General features: G+C 41.5%; 2 protein-coding genes across 3 annotated transcripts; both read left to right on the forward strand.

Annotated features, from left to right (window-relative positions):
* Positions 1–245: 245 nt before the first annotated feature.
* LOC119746419 lies at positions 246–7,607 on the forward strand. 2 transcript variants are annotated; one of them, XM_038223464.1, is made up of 9 exons: positions 246–272; positions 864–1,140; positions 2,080–2,219; positions 2,958–3,216; positions 3,481–4,528; positions 4,636–4,827; positions 5,381–5,575; positions 6,525–6,570; positions 6,889–7,607. In XM_038223464.1, exons 2-9 carry the CDS (start codon positions 875–877, stop codon positions 7,230–7,232), a joined length of 2,490 nt encoding a protein of 829 aa, XP_038079392.1. In that variant the 5' UTR covers positions 246–272; positions 864–874; the 3' UTR covers positions 7,233–7,607. The 2 variants fall into 2 exon arrangements, with proteins under 2 accessions (XP_038079392.1, XP_038079316.1); XM_038223388.1 differs by lacking the exon at positions 246–272 and having other exon boundaries at positions 511–1,140.
* Positions 7,608–9,891: 2,284 nt separating this feature from the next.
* LOC119730650 (monocarboxylate transporter 13-like) lies at positions 9,892–18,865 on the forward strand. Its single transcript, XM_038203673.1, has 6 exons — positions 9,892–10,063; positions 13,752–14,045; positions 14,790–15,160; positions 15,528–15,756; positions 16,497–16,640; positions 18,651–18,865. Exons 1-6 carry the CDS (start codon positions 9,892–9,894, stop codon positions 18,863–18,865), a joined length of 1,425 nt encoding a protein of 474 aa, XP_038059601.1.
* The last annotated feature ends 1,687 nt before the right edge of the window (positions 18,866–20,552 follow it).

Here is a 20,552-nt window from a genome sequence, read left to right on the forward strand (position 1 = left end):
TAAGCTGCGATTGCAAAACTAATTTTGGAAGCGAAAGTAAACCGTGCGGAACGTAAACAGGAAGTTCTATTGTGACACGGTTTTTGTGAGCCGCCGAGGTGCGCTATGCAACGCTGTAGTGTTTGGGGAAATCCCTGACTATAACAAAATGACTGCTTTTTCTAAAAATAGGACAAGTCTCATCACAAACGTTTGCAATTTGTTTATAAGAGGTTTACAACTCGCAAACTCAACATTCGAGAAGATTCAAGCAGGTTCACACGGATATCTCTGTAAGTTCTTTTTGTATTTATGTCAGGCCTTATGTCATGTTCAAATCTCTAAGACAGTGATTGCCAAAGAGAAAAATCATGCAGGTACCTGGTCAAGACAACTCTAATTGATTGAAATGAACACTGTGTTGAAACCAGAGTTAAAACTCGTTGCGTTTTTATTTAGTAAAGTGTTGAACCTTCAGTTTGAATGAGAGCATTTTCACTCGAGTATAGAATAACTTTTCACTCTTTAGAGAGTAGGCCTATAGTAGCTATCCATGGCATGTACTTTTGACGTTAAGAGTGCATTCTCTACAGCTGAATCACTTTAGAACGCATACTATATAGAGCTTTCTGAATATCCAAGCGAAAACGCTATTCTGCGTTATTATCAGGCCCAGTAAAAAAAAAGTTATCAACATTAGCAAAGTACGTGCTACAACTAGAGAATGAGTGCCAATCTATCACGTGAGTATACCAATTTTTTTGTATCCCTTGTCTAATTTTTTTTCGGTAGGTAAAAAACTTCGACTCTCAAAGAACAGTTAACGATGACTGATCGCAAGCGCTATCTCTCCTTTCTCCATGTTCTCCTGATCTGGCTGATAGTTGTGACTCTCATGCCGGAAGCTTCACTCGGTCTGCCCTTGAAGAACGAGCACATGACCAAACGAAGTCTAGACAATCTCATACACAATAGCGGAGCAGACCAGCTTGCAATCTCAACGCGCCCTGATCCAGACCCTCCCACCACGAGTTTACTGGCTGTCACGGACACGGAGCCTCAATGCCTGCTTCATCACGAGTACGCAGAGATTCTCCACAGAGGGCACGATGACAGTGACCCCCTAGTTAGATCGTTCATCAACCGGCACGGTGAAATCAGGTTCGTAAAAAAACCCGAAATTTATGTTTTGATTAATAAATGTTTGTACTTCAAAAGTTCGAATGTGATTTGTGCTCCGTTTTTTGTCCTTCTGACTTGCAAGTTATTTCAAAGGCTCAAGAGAAAAAAATCGCACTACTCCATGAGGTGACATTCGAAGATTTCGAACCCATTATGTGATTCGCATCATGTAGAACCGTGATCGATGTTATCCCGATTTCTATCCGAGGAAAAATTCCGAGGAAAAATAAAGTTAGGAGTCGAAAACTGCTATCTCTTCCGCGCCCTCATTCCCTCAGTGAACAATACTAGCATGCATGTTTGACTGAAGTTCTTTAAGACAAGATAATATGTAAGTCAAGGTCAAAGATAAATAAGGAACAGGACAGCTCTTTGCAATATAGGGTGAGTAAAAAAAAGCGGAACCCACCACCCCTCCCCCCCCAAAAATATATTTAATATTTAAAAAAATGTGTAGCATCAAACATAATAATGACTGGAAAGCCAATTTCATAAGCTACTTTTAGATGAAAAAATACTGAAGTTGCTCAATCCGTTCAAAGAATATCCCCATTTAAACATAATGACCCTAAAACCCATTTTGTCCAAAATGCGATTTCAAGGATCGTCGTCACAGTTGTCTTCAAACATCCCCAGCCTCAGTTTAAAAGTTAAAAATGTGCAACACATTCCTTTTGAAGGCCATCTTGTAAAAAAAGTAGCTTATGAAATTGTCTCTCCAGTCGTTATTAATGTTTAGTGCAACATATCATTTAAATATGAAATATATTTTGAGGTGGGGGGGAGGTTGAGTTCCGCTTTTTTTTCCTTTTTTTTTTTAACTCATCCTTAATTATGCTGTAGGCCTATATCCTTCTTAAACATGTGCCATAATAGACATTTAAATTCTTCTCACTCCATTGTCCCTTTGCACTTTAGACATTATGTGTGTCTTCCCTGTCGGTCATGCCCCCCTGGAGTTCGAATTCTTTCCCCCTGTCATCGAAGAAGGGACACCATTTGTAGCTCCACTTGTGTCGAACCCAACTACCAGTTCGACATGGACCGACAGATGTGCAGTAAGTAGTTAAACATTAATTCCCTGATGTCAATCCCAAAACTTTTTCAAAAAAAGCTAGGAGGAATTAACTTTTAAACATGTTGAATTTGTGTTGGTTCAAAGAGTTAGCTCTTCGAGGTTGGACGAAATTGATGAATGATGAGTCATTATTGCGAATAGGTAATTTCGAAACGCATCTCTGAAAGGGAAGTAAACTCTATGTGGGAGATAAAAAGGAACAGGAAGCTATTTTGTTGTTTGTTTGTTTTTTTCCCGTCTTATTCGAAACACGAGGGCATTGGGGGAAATCCAAGACAAAACTGTGATTTCAAAATACGAACAATAAGTCCGGGATGACGCATTTTCGTAATTGGCTCAAAATAGCGTATGCACACGCACGGCGACATTATTAGCTAGCACTTAAGCATATGACTAGATTAGTTCTGTGATGCACAGGTTGATTTTACCTTTGGGCTTTTCGGCTGACTTTTAATACGCTGAATGTAAAAAACAAGTTGAACTGAAAAAAAATAGCTTAAACAGCTGAAAGCAAATGTTTATCTGACGAAGTCGTTGAAGCCAATGGGCCCTGTGATCAGTTTGCCTTGGACAAAGCTAGAAAGAAAGTTACTTTTGGTTGGACATTCTAACCGTAAAAAGAGATACTAGTATGCACTAGTATACATTCGAAAGTAAACATAAATAATGTAAATTTAATTAATTTGTTGTTTAATCTTTAAATCAAATCTTTATTCAGTTCCACAGGATCCAGCACAAGACACTTCTACTCAGGCATCATCTTCAACCGCAATTCTTTTGCCCCGGACCACAGCGAATAACTTGGTATTCGTAGTAGATGACAGCACGGGAGACAGTGGCATCATTGACACAGTCGATCAATTTACAGCGCCACCGCCATCACACAAAGCACTTGGAACACAAGTTACTGTTATAACAGTTGGCATAGTGACACTGAACATGCTTGCCATTGCGGGAATTGCCCTCATATATAAAAGGTAATTATAAACAATTTCAACTGTAGCGTTTGTTACACCCTACAGAAAAAAATAAAACACAAAGAAATCTCAGATCCCATGTGTATTGTATCATTGTCATGGTTAGACCAACTACCTGCCCCCCCCAAAAAAAAAAATGGCTGGGCTTGAGTCCTTGTTAAGGATCAATCTCAATATCCCTTTTTGTGCATCTCATCTTTTGGATTTGCGAGCATTCTTGTTAACATCTCTCTTTTTGTGTCTGTTGTATGCTTTAAACCATAGAGCCAAGTGTAGAAAACGGTACCAGAAGTCTCGAAGTGGATGCTTCAATAATGTCTTATCGACTCCTCATGATGCTACCCAATCGTCTGTACAGTCTTCATCAGTACATAATCAAGTAGATAATAGACCAAACACTACATCTGATAGTTCCAGTGATAGATCAACTTCCAGAGGGATCCAGGGAGAAACGAGCCTTTCAGACCGACGTCAACCTCAAAGTGAACCGAGTTCCCAACGAGCCAAGGAAAGTAACCTGAATATCTTCCGAGAACCAGGTTATGAACAGGGTGCCGTAACAATTATGGTCTCGCAAGAAAACGAGTCGGTCTCCCCAGCTCCTATTCAAGTCCTCCGTGGCAAAGATCCATACTGGCTTGTCATGATCGGCCAGTTCGGCCCAGAAGGGGGCGTCCTTTCTTGCGAAGACTCTGATGTCATCTTGGAGATTCCACCAGGTGCTATCCCTGCCGACCATCAAAACCAGACAATCATTGCAAAGGTCTCGCTGCGACCAGATGTCGCTGGACCGAAAAAGAAAGACCCTGACTCCCTGTGGTTGACTCCCCTTGTGGAATTTGAATCCCCTGGACTTAAGAGATTCAACAAGGATGTCAGGATGAGGCTTCCACATTGTGCCCGCATGAAGCCTGGCTGGACCTTCTGTGTGAACTACACTAATCCCGCCGCTGACACCAAATGCAAGAGGCTAACCGAACCTGCTACCAGTAACCGACACCCGGAGGCTGACAGCTTCCTGCTTTCCAGTGACGCCAAATCAGAGTCAACTTGGTTTTCTGTTGAACAGAAATGTATCTTAACCAAGTCTGGAAAAAGCTGTCGCAAGGCTTCTGTAGAAGGTGACGACGTGACTTTCACAGTCGACGAGAAGTACTTCAATGTCTCAACGTCACACTTCTCTAAATACTGCTGCACAGGATGCCATAAAGAACACCCTCTTCATCTGGAGGCTGTAGTTTACTGGATTCACACAAAGGTCCAAGGTCGTGAGCAGATGGATCTGAACGTTTATATCCTTGATCCAATAAAGGTAAGGGACTTCAGACAAGTTCAGAGAAAACCTGCAGAGTTTATTGCATACAGTTAAGGCATCTTGTTCATAAAAACTTTGATAACGTTTTGTGTTTCTTTTACCAGGATGCCCGAGTGCGGGTCGACCAGAATGAACGGTACAGCGACAGCCACACAGGTTATTACGATCTCATCTTAGGCTATAAGAAGAAGAGCAAGGAACCATCTCCAATCGAGATCAGTGTTCCAGAGGACTGCATGGGAGACGACTGGAAGTGGAAACTAGATACCTACAATGGATGCCTGCCGGCTAAGAAGGTGAGTTCAAAGATAACAGTACATTTCAGGAGTCCCCCTTGAAAACCCCTCGACAATGCCAATGTTTTATATCGATTTAAGGAAAGGAAAAAAAGCTCAAACACACCCTTCGCAGCCAAATCCTCTACCAATGCTCGGGTAAAGAATATATACAGAGCTATCCGGTTCGTTAGTGTGACGTCACCTCCAGCACTTTCTGCACGATTGGAACCGGAAGTTAACGCAGCTCGAGCGTTTGCAGCCAATGGGCGCTAGTAATCAGTGGTGTGCGCGCGTGTATGACGTTTTTACTAACGAACCGGATGCAAGTAGCTGTTTACCTTGCATGCGTGGCATCTTTGCAGAACTCGTTGCCTGACGCTTGCTTCCCTTCATCGTGTGATATGATCTCCTTGAAGAGAAACATCAAGTCCCATCTTTTGAATCTTCTTTTCTGTTCATTTCGCTTGTTTCTATCCCCTACACTTCTCTATGTAGCCCTTCACATTGAGTGGCTTTCGGCAGTGTAATGGGTGACTTCCATTCAACATCATTTTTGTTCTTTCCTCATCAGGTAATTCCAATCCAGTCGCTGATTCGATGTTGCTCACCCCTCATGTTCTCCCGTCAGACATTCTCCTTCAGCCCCAAGAACCCTGCCAAGGACAAGCAACTGTCTTTCTTCAAGGCGATAGTCTGCATCAAGCAGGAGAACTGGCCCGAGGGCGACCCCACCAACATTCTTGTCACCGTGCCTCTTGCAGCGAAGGTAAAGATGAGAGGTTCCATTTTGACTTGGACTAAAGCCGCATCCAACTCTCTTGTCTAGGGTTATTGTCTAGGTCTTGGAACATTACAACTGCATGCCATGGGTTCACAAGGGCGGATCCAGAAAACTATTTTTTTTGGGGGGGGGCCAACAAAATTTTGGCGTGGGGTTCGGGGCCCGCTTAAGGGCCCCGAAATTTTTTTGGATTCTTGATGCTCTGTGGTGCGATCTGAGGCAATTTCTGACCACTTTAACCAATGTTTTTTGGAGGAAAAGATGGTGGTGTACCCATTGCCTGCCTTTATTGCGATGTCACATAAAAAAAAAAATTGGTTTCTTGTTTTAGGGGGGCCATAACCCCCTTTGGCCCCCCCCCTGGATCCGCCCTTGTGGGTTCATGCTGGCAAAAGACGTAGCCTTAGCTCTGAAAGCCTGTTTCTGACATGGCATACGTTCTAGGCTATGTATTTGCCTTTATGTGCCGCATAAAATGTGCCAGTGTTGCACATTCATGCTTAGTCTGTCTTCCAGATACATGTAAAGGTTGGCTAAAACATGCACTGCAAGTAGTTTGGAATTATCATCATTTGATGGTGGTGTTGTACCAGTGATGTTCAATGTACCATTTCTGTTAAAGGTCGAACCCTCCCTCTCTGGCAGGCAATTCAGCTACGCAATCACAACAATCAAAATCGATCCAATTACTGATTTTAACAGTTAAGAATTCCCTTGTTAATTTGATATAGCCATGCTTTTGACTAGAGGTGATTGATATGCCAGTTGTTACTATCAGCATAGAGCAAGGAACAGATACCCCTTTGTCTATTGGGAGGAAATTGTGACTTGACTGTGACAGATAAAACAGAATCTAAGGATGTATCCAGTGGAGAGAGACACAATTGAAATACTTCAATTCATTTAATTATATTTCCCACTCTTTTTCCCCCAGGAAACGATAGAATCTTACTTGAATGTGAACAACAACAGAGAAACAGGTGAGATTCTAAATTGCGTTTTGAGAAAGTGTGCTGTAGTTTAGATAAGAACCTAAGTAGCTGACGAGAAGACGGTTTTCTCGGAGGGATTCCTTCGAGTTGAAGACCAAAATTTCGAGGAAGAGGGAAGAGTTGAAGGTCTTCCTTTTATTTTGTACAGCACACTTAGTCCAACTTTGTCATTCACAATCAAGCAATGCATTCTGTAAAAGAAAGACATCTTCCCGACGTACATCTCCCGACGTAGAACGAACTGTTTCACTCTTGTGGTATAATCGATTAATCTTTTCCGGTTTTCTTTTTGTTTCTTTGTATCAGGCGCTATCGTGACAGATGCCCAAATCAAGCTTGTTGAAAGCAAACTGTCGGTCAAGAACTGGCGCCCTCTGTACCGCAAGCTGACTGGCGAGGGAGCGGACGTCAAGCTCGGCCACATCGAGGCCAGACACCCGAACAACACCGCCGAGCAGATCCACGAAGCTCTGGTGGACTGGCGGACGAGTGCCGGACCCATGGCCAGGCTCCAAGACCTGATTGTCGCTCTGGAAGAAGTTGGACACAGGGATATCGTGGATTCCTTGCAGCCGGTGATGAAGATGAATGATGAACTCATCGTTCAATCTGACGAACCGTCGATGTGTAAAAAAGAGACATGTGTTTAGAAAAAAAATCAATCAAGGGCAAGTGTCGGTGAGCTGCAAATAAGCGGGGAGATTTGCTCACCCAGAAAATGGTTGATCTCGAAAGATAGCATGTCACTTTACAAAATGCCATGAGATACCTGTATGTTCAAAATCCAAATGTCAGTGTCATTGATCTAGCACAGCATAGTGATCTGCTTATTGCACAGACAATTGTTGAGCTTGGAAAGAATTGCTTAGAAGAAAAATAGGTTATACCTTACAAAATTACATTAGACTATAGTAATTGACCTATCGCCTTTTGCGAGTTAGCAATGCCCCTCAGACAACCCTATGGAGATTTTGTACAGTATGTTTTATTTGTCTCAGTTTTTTGCGCGTTCCGCGTCCATTTGTATCCGGTTCGTTAGTGTGACGTCAGCACTTCTGCACGATTGGAACCGGAAGTTAACGCAGCTCGAGCGTTTGTAGCCAATCCGGATTGTGGAACCGGAAGTTAACACACCTCGAGCGTTTATCCAATGGGCGCTAGTAATCGGTGGTGCGCGCGCGTGTATGACGTTTTTACTAACGAACTGTATATCATGTAATTGGACCATATTTTACAAGCTGCGTTGACGCGATTCTGCCGCGATGTGTTAATTGGGTTGGGAATGGCTCTCAGCAGGAGGTTTTTGGTCTAGCACGTAAATTTGATAGGGAGTGTGGTCTAGTGGTTAAAATTCATGGCTCGTGATGTTTCTATGAACTGAAGGTGACGTCGTGACCACGCCCACCTGTCGTGGTTCACTCAAATAATATGTGCCTTGTTTTTCGTTAGAATTAAACACAAAAAAGCACTTGTCGCTTTTAAGTCTGGGTAAGATATCTCCTTCATGTTCAGAATTTTGTTAAATTCAAAGCTATGCAATATGTGCATGTTATATTTTTACATGTAGAATTTGTATTAGAACAAACCAAGGATGGCTTATAAAGTTAAACGTTAAGAGAGTTCTTTAATTATTTATTTACTGGCTGTAAAAGATATGCCTCCTGAATTATGCAATGTCGGACATGCGTTTTTGTAATAAAACGTACTCTTTTTAAAATAACTTTATTCATATCATTCTGAAATGTCTTTTGGTGTACGTCTGTAAGTTTTACTACATCATAGACTCGTTGACGCGTGCGCCCACTGGGATATTTTGTTAGACTTGCTTATTATTCACGAGTCGGCCATGATTAATTGAAAGTGAGGTAAATATAAAATCTTCATTTTTGGAACTTGCGAAGAAAAATGAAAGCAAGAACATTAGGCCTACTTAATAATTCAAATCTGTTTAAATGAAAAGTTTAAACTTTGTAATTAAACATTCCCTAATGTTTTAGGCCAAATTAAAAAAAAAGATGAAAGTAAAATAAGGCTGCATAGCCTAAATAGTCTGGCGCCATCCCATTCTACAGTTAACAATTATGAAACATTCAGGGAACACGACAAAAATGGCTACCTCGTGAATAAGGTCTATTGAAGTATAGACCTTTCTACGCTTGGTTGGCAAACTGCATTTCTGCCAACCACGGGTTGCAAAACTATGGAAGTTCCGACACTGCAAAAATGAAGAAGAGTTATTACAGATAACCAAAATAATATTTGATGGTTGGAAATACAACATTGTCTACAAAGCTACAACATAATTCCTAAAGATGCCTTTTCACTATGTATTGAGGGCGTTATGGGTTTTTGGAAAAATATGTTGCCAACCACGACTTTAATTTATGCGCTTGCGGCAGCCCATACAAAATAGCACCAATGTTTACAAACAAAAGACTTCTATATCTCTATCAAAGCGCTTGCCTAATTATGTTCCAGGCTAGTGGGCCCACAGCATCCAGAGTCACTATTTGCAATTTCTTTTAGTTTCTGAGACTGATCTTTCAGTTTAGTTTCTTTCGCAGAGTTCTGTGGTCATTGAATTTGTGGATTTGTAAAAAGGATTACTTGAACTTTTGAGAAATGAGGAGTCAGGTTGGCGTAGTGACTTTCCTCGCCTTTCACCGCTGTGACCCCTGTTCGAATCCCGCCTGAGCCGATTATGTGGATGGAGTTTTCAGTCCCTACCAGATTCCATGAGTTTTCCTCAGAATATTCCTCTGGGCTTTTCCTCCCACCTCTAAAACTGTAAATTCTTCTCATTGTCTTCTCTCTACAGGTTTCTTCAGGCTTTCGAGCTACAGTGCTTAGGGCACTTTTGAGGAATCCTCGGTTTCATTACCAGAAAGAAATAAAATAAAATATAAAATAAATTTTGATAAAATGGGACTCGAAAGTCAATGTACGTTAAATATTGAAAAGGAGTGGAGAATTCCTTCTCAAACAATGAAAGATGTGGTACATCACGATGTTTCAATTGTCTTGAACACCTACATGAGGTTGAATTTTTTTCAGACTAATTTTACCTGTTTCCAGGAAGTGAGTGTATACATTGTACATGTATTTATCTTGGGCGTCTGTATGTAGCAGAGATCGTATACGTTGTCTGTAGCAATTCATTTGCAGACCTGCAATCCTCTATTGTTTTTGTTAACAGCGCCCCCTTATGGTGATCATAAAAGAGCAAATATGCTAAACACATTCATAATTGTCTTCAACAGTTCAGTTAGAACAAGTTGTTCCATGTTAATGTTAAATGTTGTGTAAAATATGGCGAGCTTGAAGTCAATCGATCTGAGATCTTTCTTTCAAAGACACCAAGGATGCTGCATGGTTCTTATTGCATTTGTGGAGCTTTTTATCGTCCTCGGATCCATCTTGAGTTACAACATTCTCTTTGCCCGTTTCCAAGAGGAATTTGGCTCTGGAGCTGCCATTACAGGTAAAAAAAGGTCTTGCTATCTATTCGTTCCGTTTTATTGTTTGTTGCGACACCGGAAATGCGCAGTGAATGTACGTGTTGCATTGCATTGTGGGACTGTTTGCGCAACATCAAAATCTCAACATGATCGAAAATGCAGTGTACATTCACGTGAATGCTAACTTGCGACGTGAATTTGACGTCGCCGTAAATTCGCAACGAAAATGGCCCAGTTCAAAATAAGCCTTCTTTTTCAACTCTTCATAATTCACAAGGCAAAAAGTACCCCTGGCACGTCAAACTTTGCGTTCGCGTTATCGTTCGCAACGAGTACACACCGAACGAAAAGTTCATGCGAAGCGAATTTGACGTCACGAAACATTCGCTGCAAATTTGCTGGAATAGTATGTTAACTTTTATTTCGTAAAGCCCGGTTCATACTTCATGCGAATGCGAAGCGAATTTGACGTCGTGAAACATTCGCTGCGAAATTCGCCCGAGTTGAAATGTGTTAAACTTTTGCGAATTCGCAGCGCGAATACTTGCCAAGACGTCCCAAATTCGCGTTTGCTTTCGCTTTCGCGCCGATGATGAACCGGGCTTAACGCAAATACTTGTGATGTTCGCTTGCGCTGAGTATGAGCCGATCATTAGGGAGAAGATCAAAGGGGATGGTTGGGGTGGCTATAAACCACACCATGCACCAATGTTAAGTTATTTACATTGTGAAAACAATCCAACATTTCCTTAAAGGGCTCATGACATGAATCTATTACTTGTGAACATTGATTTCTGCAATTATCTACTCCCCTTAAATGTCTGATATCAAGTATGGAGTGAAATGTCCTAGCGGTTAAGAGCACCGGACTCATGTTCTGGTGTTTCAGAGGCAAAAGTGACGTGGGTTCGAGCCCGCGGGCGGGCACTTGTGCTCGTAAGCAAGGCACTTAACCTTTATTGCTTCGTCCTTCGGATGTGACGTTAAGCTGTAGGTGTGTTGCATAAAAGAACCCAGTAAACACTTATCGCTAAGAGAAGGGGTTTGCCCCGGTGTTTCTGGCCTCCTGTATAAACTCCCACGTGGAGTACTTAGGAGAAGAACCAACCAAGAGCCAAGCACCAAGTTGACGCCATTTCAAAATTCATTGTATCGAAAAATGCACTTTTTAAACATTTAAATTTTTCCATGCTTTTCCTGCAAAATGAGGGCGCTGTTGCTGTGATGTCATAACAGGAAGAAACTGTTAACTAAAGAGTTTTCTGTTCAAATTTTGAAACCAAATTTTTTGAATCTGCTCATTGAAAACATTTGTGAGAAAACATCTGTGAGAAAACTTTGCTCATTGGCCTACAGAAACAACGAATCACCAAAGAAAAGAAAATTTACGACAGCAAAATATCCAAAATTTGGTGCTGAAATAGCTGTATCATTGAGGTTTCTGCCTGAAATGACATCACACTTCTGCTCATGAATATGCAAATTTGCATCAGCATAAAAACCAAAGGCTCTAATATGCCCTTGAAAATGGCAAAATGAAATTTAAAAATTAGGTTAAATGGGACACAAAGGTGCATTTACAAGGACTGCAGTAAAAATACATGACATAAATTACAATCACCTGAATAACGTCATCGTCGCTTCAGAACTTGGTCGATTTATGCGTTTACTGCATTGCATCATTCAGCTCTCCCTCCCTTGACGTCCAAACCCCAGCCACGCCCCCTTTGGAAAAATGTTGGATCTGCCACTGAAACCGGCCGTAATTTACCTTCAGGCACTTCTGACAAACCCGTGGAAAAGTTCTCAGTAGCTTTACAAATCAGTGTTCATTCTGACGCAGTAGACTAAGCTACCCATAACTTATAGCCGCAGGTCATTATGTGTTGCGGGGACATTTAAAGGGAATGTACATGTACAACATTTGCTTTTGCTGTAATTTTCAGAAATGGATGGAATTGGGGGGTTGGAAATATATAGCAAATATAGTTACACTGACTTTTTTGAGGTTTTGGGTTCGAAAATGCTATAAAAACCAAGAAAAGCAATCATGTTCCTGTAGTCTGGTTCCCTGACTCCATATAAGAAGAAACAGAGCAATTTACATACATTGGGGAATTGTAAGGTCGGGGAACCAGTCTAGCTGGCTCGTACCCGTTCATAGGTTTGTAATCGATTGCAAACACGTGCGATGGTCAATTGGGGCCAGTATTTGAAAAAAGGAGGTTTTTTTCCTACGCTGATCGGCCGACCAGCGTTGGAAATTGATACAAAAATACCACTTTTCTTAAAAATGACAGTATACCAGGTGCCATGATTTTACAGGATGCTTTACACTGTCATTCACTTACAGTCCAGCATGGTATTTCAAAATGATTTGGTAGTTTTATTTTTTGATGTTTGCAAATGTTGTATTTGCCCTTTAAACACTTCTTAGTACAACCTTTGTTCCGCGCACCTGCTGTTTCACGCTGGGGTTCCATATCATGGGGATTATGTTTTAAAGAAAATGTCACAAGTTCAAGATCAACTTTCTTCCTGAGTGGAATCTTCCGCTCAGGTCTGTAATACGAATGTAGACAAGCAACGTAATGAAGGACGGCCTTCTCAAGCAAAAAACAAAAACAAAAAATATTGAGTGTTTTTTTTCGATGACTCTGGTTACCAATATTATAAAATGGAAATACAAGTCAGATTTTACAGATCAAATCAACTTTGTCGATCGCGCCCTCTACTTTGTCGATCGCGCCCACAAATTTGTGCTCACAAAATGGTACGGGCCACAAGTTGGACATTGCGCCCCTTTTGACAGCAATGTTTTCAAAACTATCTTGGTAATAATAAATAATAATGCAGGAGTCTTATATAGCGCACGTATCTACCAACAACTAAGGTACTCAAGGCGCTTATGTCTGTTTTAAAGACAGATATGTCTTTAAAGCTTTATACAAAGCAAGCTTCGGACGTTCGGGACCAGGAGTTACAATGATATTTTATCACATATACATGTATTTCAGAAAAGGAAATCTCCATTTTATCCCTGAATGTCGTTAGACGGAAGGGCAAAGGCGGCATAAAAGAGGAGGGGCACGGCACATTCGTCACTGCAACGGGGTATCAAAAGTAGGCGGCACCTCACCTTCGAGTCTATGGAAAGAGGTTGTGGTTAGCCACCCTCTAAATCCTTTGCAATTTCTTCCAACATTGTTGCTGGTCCCAGAGAGGGCCAGCCCATAATTCTCCTTGCACCTCACTGACTCACCTGTCACTTTCTGAGCCGGGTAGTGCCGTCGTATATGATTACTCCGTAATGGGCCACAAGGGCAGATCCAAAACACAATTTTGTTTGGGGGGGGGGAGCAAAACACATGTGTCGTCCCCCAAAAAGTGGATCCAAAAATGACGGTGTGGGGTTTCATTAATTTGTTGGATTCTAGATGCTCTCAAGTGCGATCTGAGGCAATTTCTTACCACTTTAACCAAGTTTTTTTTTTAAGGAAAAGTGGTGATGTACGCAGTGCCTGCCTTAATTGCTATGCCATTCCTGGATCCGCCCTTGAATTGGGCCATATCCGGCTCCTTGTTATACACCGATGCATAAGAAGACGTGAATAGCCATTCTGAATCAATTAAATAGAATTTTGCATGGGCTCTTGGACCAGCTTCACTATTCTTGCTTTGTCTTGTTTGTGTTTCGTTTACACCATGCAGGCTGGGTAGGGTCCCTCGCTAGCACGTTGCTCTTCTGCAATCCAATCTCGCCCCTGCTCATCCAGCGATATGGCCCCAGGGCGGTGACACTTCTCGGCGCGGTGGTGTTCACCGGTGGACTCGTGGCTACTTCATTCGTACCCGGGCTGCCCTACGCTATCGTCACGTACGGTGTTCTCGTCGGCGTCGGGGGAAACTTCATCGTGCAGTCGGTTGTGCTGGTCGTGTTCAACTGGTTCCCGGGAAAGAATTGTTCTCGTGCTATGTCAGTGGCTCTTTTGGGACCTCCTTTTGGTAAATACAGGGTGTCCTGAAAATAATGGTGCATGTAGACCCTCCATTTTCGCCAGTTTACAACCGGACTTTACTGCAAATGTTTACACGATCCTCAAGGTTACAGGTTTAGCTTGAGAATACCGTTTGTTTAATTAAGACTGCTTTTGAAAATCCAGAGATATGTTTGAATAACCGCAAAGTAAAACAAAACCTTTTCTGTGCCACTTTTAGGAAGCAAGTGCAGACTCTAAGCGGTCTTAAACAGAGTGATTAATACCAACCCGATTTTGCAAAATCCCGATTTTGTTCAACAAGCTCACTTCATGCTTTTTGAAACATCCCAGACATAAGTCTACATCTATTACCTTGAAGACGGTGTAAACATCCGCATACGGTTAGCATATTGGCCTCTTTGTACCTCACTGGATGGATGGATGGATGGATGGATGGATGGCGTGCTGGATGGCTGGCTGGCCGGCACAAGTTTGTCAATTGATATACTTTCATAATAAACGTGTAAGAAATAAGTTAAGTCTCCATAATTATGAATCGAATGGCCAAAGTGGATTTTTTTGGTTTCCATCACGTTACTTTATCTTATACTGTACGTACTTTCTTAGCCCCCTTGGAATATACTACGCTGGTTAAAGGTAATGTACGTTATGATGTGAGCAGATATGCACCATCGTGCAAACTGCTGTCAATCCGAATTTGCGCTTAGATTTTAATTGTCTGTTGTTTCGTTTCTTGTTTGCATCACAGCTTCCTTAACTTTTGCCCCACTTTTCATCTGGCTCATTGAGGACTACGGTTGGCGCATCTGTCTCAGGACAGTGGGCGGAGGGAGTTTCGTGTTGAGCGTCTTTCACGCAGCGTTCATCGTGACTCCGATTAAGGTCAAAGTTCAGGCGCTAGCAGCGACGCGCGTTAAGTGCAAACATCGTCACGACGGTGCGTTGACGTCGCAAGATGGCGCCTCAAATATTGACTTAGGAAATGGCGAGAGCGACGAACTTGCCTGCAAGAACTTACCTCGCAAGAAGGGCAAAGTTTTACTTCAAGCTGACACATGGATGTGGCTGTTTGGTTTCTTGCTGGGCAACATCGGGTGGACATTTATCGCCATGAATTATGTAAGGAAGTTGGATTATTTAACCATACATGTTTTTTTTTTCTTCTAAATAATTATTGGTAAAGCAAACTATCTTTATACAGCATCTTTGCTCGAGTATCATGCATTGTAAGTAATGCGTTCGAATGTCCCTCCACTGGTCTTAAATTACTTTAAGTGATCCCAGAATTCGAGATTTCAAAAACGATTATCAAAATGTTAGGCCGTATGTGCACTGTTGCGGTATCAATGTATCGATGAAATTCATTGGTCTGTATCAGTTTACATGCCTGAGCCAAAAAAAAATAACACCCTTAATTTTAAGAAAATCCCTCTTGCTGTACTGCTCTAATAATTATGTGATTTTTCATTCTGGTTTTCCTTGTCAGGCCAGTTTTATGGAACACGACCTTCATTTCACAACTAACCAGATTACGGTGGCGTTAGTTCTGGCTTCGACTGGAGAGATCGAGGGGAAAGTTTTGTTCTCCATCTTCGGTGGTCGGTTGCCGTGTCTCAAGCTGTACGTTGTAGTTGGGACGTTGTTGCTCGGTGGTCTGGTGTCCGGTCTGATGGTCGTTCTCCGGACGGTTCCGCTCGTCTACGTGATCTCGTTCAGTGAGTCTTGGGTCTAATACCAAATCTCTAGTCTAGTTCCCGACCTGACGATTACCTGACGTACGAGATCGTAGGTTATGTGACCGTCGCATTCAAAAGAAGGGCATGACACAGCTAAGCACTGCCTTGTACGAGTGCAAATTGGGAAGTCTTTTATTGAAATTTAATACAAAAAGAACCCATAGGCCTGCTGCTGGGAATTACACCTAGTCATTTAATTTCGTAAAATGCGAGCTTTGATTTGATGAACTTAACATTAAAATTTCAGGACAGCTAATAAGCACAACACGTATTTTTTGTTGGCAAATACATTTCACAGCCGGAATACCCCAGCTATCGCGAGTGTTGACGAAAACGTAATCTACGGTTACACTACACGCTGCTCCAAAAGTATCGTATCCATGATTAGGAGGCCAACTGTGTGTTTCTATGTGTTTTCATTATTTAATCCGTTGAGTCTGGAAAAGCTATACACTCTAAAAAGTACCGGGTCAGATTTAGTCGTGAATCCGGGATATATAAACTGGTATAACTTACAAGGGTAAAATTGACACCTTTTGTGTCAAAGGACACTTTTGGCAAAGCTTCCGGGTGAAAATGACCAGGGAAATGATCGAGAGAAGTATTCTTAGACTCAATAAATTGTCAAAATGATACTTTTGCGAAAGTATAAAGACAAGAAAATGACCACGATATAAAAGCTTTTCTCACTTGTAATTCTAAATTTGTACCTTGTTCAGTCGTGGGACCGATCAGGGGAGTATCATATGTATCTCCCTGCCCAGCTACAATGGAGCTTTTTGGAGACCACGGTTCTGATGTCGTCACCCTATTGTTCATGATTCCCAATGGCTTCGGGTTTTTCTTCGGCAGTTTGCTAACAGGTACATCACTGACAAGTTTAAAGGGAATATACAACATTTGCAATCATCAAACAACCGAACTACCAAATTTTTACGAAATACCTTACTAGGATGTCGGTAAATGACAGTCTAAAGCATCCTGTAAAATTATGGCACCAGGTGTGAAGTCATTTTCAAGAAAAGTGGTATTTTTGTGTAAATTTCGAACGGTGGTCGGCCAACCACCGTTGGAAAAACCTAACTATTTTCCAGCTACTGCTCCGAATTTACCATTTCTTTCAGTCCAAATTTTGTTTGCTATTGGTTACATGTTCATGAACGGGTGCAGGCCAGCTAGACTGGTTCCCTTACTTTACAATTTTCTGGCATCTATACATTTACCCGTTTCATCTTTAGTGGAGTCAAGGGAACAGACTACTTGAATATTTTTGTTTTTCTTGGTTTTTCCAGCAGTTTTGAACACAAAACCTGAAACATGTTAGTGTAACAATATTTGATATATTATACTAACCCGTCAACTAGTTCATTTCTGAAGATTACAGCAAAAGCCAATGATGTACATTCCCCTTAACGGGCACTGAACTGGAACTTCAACGGGTTAGGTTTTTGAACATTCCTCTTTGGAACAAAATGCATGAAAACCAAATGATCCTCTCTATGCCTTCAAAGGTAATGTACATTGCAATTAACGTAGTTTTAAGGGGTGCATACCTATGTTCCCCAATAACTATATTCCCCAACCCTGTCCTTAACCCTATAACAATCTAACCCTTACCCTAAGGATTTTGGGGAACATAGGTATTAGAGAACATCGGGTAGACCCAATTTTAAGAAGTGGACTGAATAGGAGCTAGTTGAAAGCGCATATAAACTGACATGTTCAATGGTTAGCGTCCATTGTTGCCAGCTGTGGCGTGGGGGGGGGGGGGGGGGGGAGTAAATACATGTACTTCCGAGAGTTCGCAAGAGGTCAAGCTGTTTCTCATAGCCATGGTTCGGTCCAAACCATGCTTAGAATTTCCTTCTTTTCCTTAAAAATGATAGCATACATTCAATATGCAGGCGCAATGATCGCAGTGGGTGCTGTCTACTGTTACAATTAGTAGGTAATTTCATAATAATGTTTTGAAAATGTTGTACGTTACCTTTGAACCTACTATGGGCCAAGTATTTGGGCTAATATTGCTAGTACTCACACCTATTACAATTAGGCTTGTATAATATCTATCAGACCAGCTTTCATTATTTTAACATATTGCTGGGACCAAATTTTTTTTTTGTTATGATTATGAAATTGTAGTGGGTAATTGGGACTGGAAAACGCAATTTTGGGATTAGGCCAAAAAAAATATATATTCGGTCTCTGGTCAGACCAAAGTTTCGGAATTGACGCGGCCACGCGGCTTTTTTTTTTTTTTTCAAGCTTGGATTGTACAGACAAGGTGGGGTACTATTTTGCTTTTTTGGTGTCCTCATGTACATTGGTGTCCATAATTTGCCTTGGTGCTTTCGATCATTTGCCTTGGTGCAATTTCCCCATTCCTTGGTGCTCTTTGGTAAAAAAAAAATTGAGGAGGTGCGGAAATAGAGGGCGCTGTTGGAGCTACCGCGGAACATTTTGGAGAAAAAAAAAGATCGACGCGCATGATTAAAATCGACGCGCGCGCTGACCAGAGACCGACTTATTTTTTGTTTGGCCTTACACTCCAGTTAAAGTTTCAGAAATGTCTGGCCTGTGCGGAAGCCTTTCACCTTTCCGGTTTTGGTAAAGCTTTGACTCGGAAAAGAAACTAACAGTGTGCATTATTCCACAAAGAGAGTGTGGTTCAACCGTTCCTTCCTCCATGGTTTAACTTGAAGTCTACACATTGCCTGGAATTCATCTTAATTCATCTTACTGATAGAGACCGCCACTGTTCCTTATGCTTAACCGCACCTGCCGGGATCCATGTGCAGTGAGTGAGTAAAATACGAATCCAGAAGACTAAGTGTATGGGAATAAATATATTCATTCACTTTGCTTCCTTTCAGGTGGCCTGTACGACTTGACGGGAGACTACACAATGAGTCTGATCGTCACATCGGCCATGTTCGTGTGTGCCGCCCTCGGCATTCTGGCCATACCCATTTGGAGACGGTGGCAGTCAGGAACAGGCACAGAGCTTTTGTGTCGCTCCTCGACAGCCGGTGAGAAGATTCCCCAGGAAAATACCGTCTTCGAAGTCTCCACGCAGACGACAATGTAGTCTCGGTACTAGACTGGATTTTCCCCATATCCGATCCCGTTCGTAATTCAGTTTAAACCACGCCCACTGCACAGCATTGGAACCATTGGAACCGGAAGTTAACGCAACTTGAGTATTTAACCAATGGCCGCTAGTAATCAGTGGTTCGCGCGGGCAACTATGACGAAGTCACTTACGAACCGGATACAGCCGGTCCGCAACAAGCGCGGTAAAGCCTTCGAGGTCGTAGATCGAGGTCGCGATGAACTACATGAATCCAATCTAGTCTTGGGAATAATGGCAGCGGTACCCTGGAAATTCCAAGCATTCTTCACGCGCATGCATTAAATATCTAAGTGCACATGAGGTATGCTCGGAATGTGTTGGGTAGCGCTGCCAATATTGCCAAGACTAGATTTAATTCATCTTGTTCATAGCGACCTCGCTTGATATGAATACAGCGCACGTGAGGTGTGTTCGGATTTTCCTGGGTAGCGTTGCCAGTATTGCCAAGATTGGATTTGATTCATCTTGATGATGGTGACTTCCACTGCAACAGCCTTCACCACGCCAGCGGCTGTATTAATATGGGAACGAAATCTAATTCCCATCTTGTGCCAAGAATAACAATAATGCTCCTGCATGTTCATAACCTAGACTCTTTGTTTTAGTATATGCAATACAATTCGAAACGATTCGAAACTATCCGTAGCTTAAAGGGAATATACATCATTTGCTTTTGCTGTAATTTTCAGAAATGGATGGAAATATATAGCAAATATAGTTACACTGACCTTTTTGATGTTTTGGGTTCGAAAACGCTATAAAAACCAAGAAAAACAATCATTTTCCTGTAGTCTGGTTCCCTGACTCCATATAAGAAGAAACAGAGCAGTTTACATACATTGGGGAATTGTAAGGTCAGGGAACCAGTCTAGCTGGCTCGTGCCCGTTCATAGGTTTGTAATCGATTGCAAACAAGTGCGATGGTCAATTGTGGCCAGTATTTGAAAAAAAGCCAGTTTTTTTCCAACGCTGATCGGCCGATCAGCGTTGGAAATTGATACAAAAATACCACTTTTCTTGAAAATGACAGTATACCAGGTGCCATGATTTTACAGGATGCTTTACACTGTCATTCACTAACAGTCCAGCAAGGTATTTCAAAATGATTTGGTAGTTTTATTTTTTGATGTTTGCAAATGTTGTATTTTCCCTTTAAAGTGTTGATGCTTTTGGAGATGTTTGTATGTGGATTAATGAACGTACTAATAGCGAAGTGAAGGTAAAATTTGATAAGCTATGCTAGTAAACTTTATTTTGTGGGGGGTGGGGATTGTGGAGTTTTTCTTTAATTTTTTTTTGTTTAGTTGTTTTATTTGCCACGACATCATTATTATTTTAGGTCAAATCTTATTTTTTTAGCAATTTGAGATGTTGATAACAATATTTAACACTGTAATATAAATGAATGTATGTTTTTGATGTATACATCTGATGAATTATATATATATATATATATATAGACCCCTCCAAAAACAATAGGACGACACAGGAGATGCCCAATATCTTATATTTCCGCAAAATTCTCAATGGTTTCAAAAGTGAAGTTGAAGATCGGAAAATATTTTTTGCAAGGTCTCACAACCGATGGAAATTTGACGTAAGAAAAAAGCTCAGGTCCTGTTATCATATATGATTTAATAAC

The sequence above is a fragment of the Patiria miniata genome, unplaced genomic scaffold (assembly GCF_015706575.1).
Source record: "Patiria miniata isolate m_02_andy unplaced genomic scaffold, ASM1570657v1 HiC_scaffold_1, whole genome shotgun sequence".
NCBI classification, from domain to species: Eukaryota; Metazoa; Echinodermata; class Asteroidea; order Valvatida; family Asterinidae; genus Patiria; species Patiria miniata.

Bases quoted from the DNA above. Each gene is read 5' to 3' on its own strand.
- LOC119746419 (XM_038223388.1), top strand. From the start codon at position 806: ATGACTGATCGCAAGCGCTATCTCTCCTTTCTCCATGTTCTCCTGATC. The intron at 3,217-3,480 runs GTAATTATAAAC...TTTAAACCATAG, and splicing joins ATTGCCCTCATATATAAAAG to AGCCAAGTGTAGAAAACGGT. The intron at 6,571-6,888 runs GTGAGATTCTAA...TCTTTGTATCAG, and splicing joins GAACAACAACAGAGAAACAG to GCGCTATCGTGACAGATGCC.
- LOC119730650 (XM_038203673.1), top strand. From the start codon at position 9,892: ATGGCGAGCTTGAAGTCAATCGATCTGAGATCTTTCTTTCAAAGACAC. The intron at 14,046-14,789 runs GTAAATACAGGG...TTTGCATCACAG, and splicing joins TCTTTTGGGACCTCCTTTTG to CTTCCTTAACTTTTGCCCCA. The intron at 15,757-16,496 runs GTGAGTCTTGGG...TACCTTGTTCAG, and splicing joins CGTCTACGTGATCTCGTTCA to TCGTGGGACCGATCAGGGGA.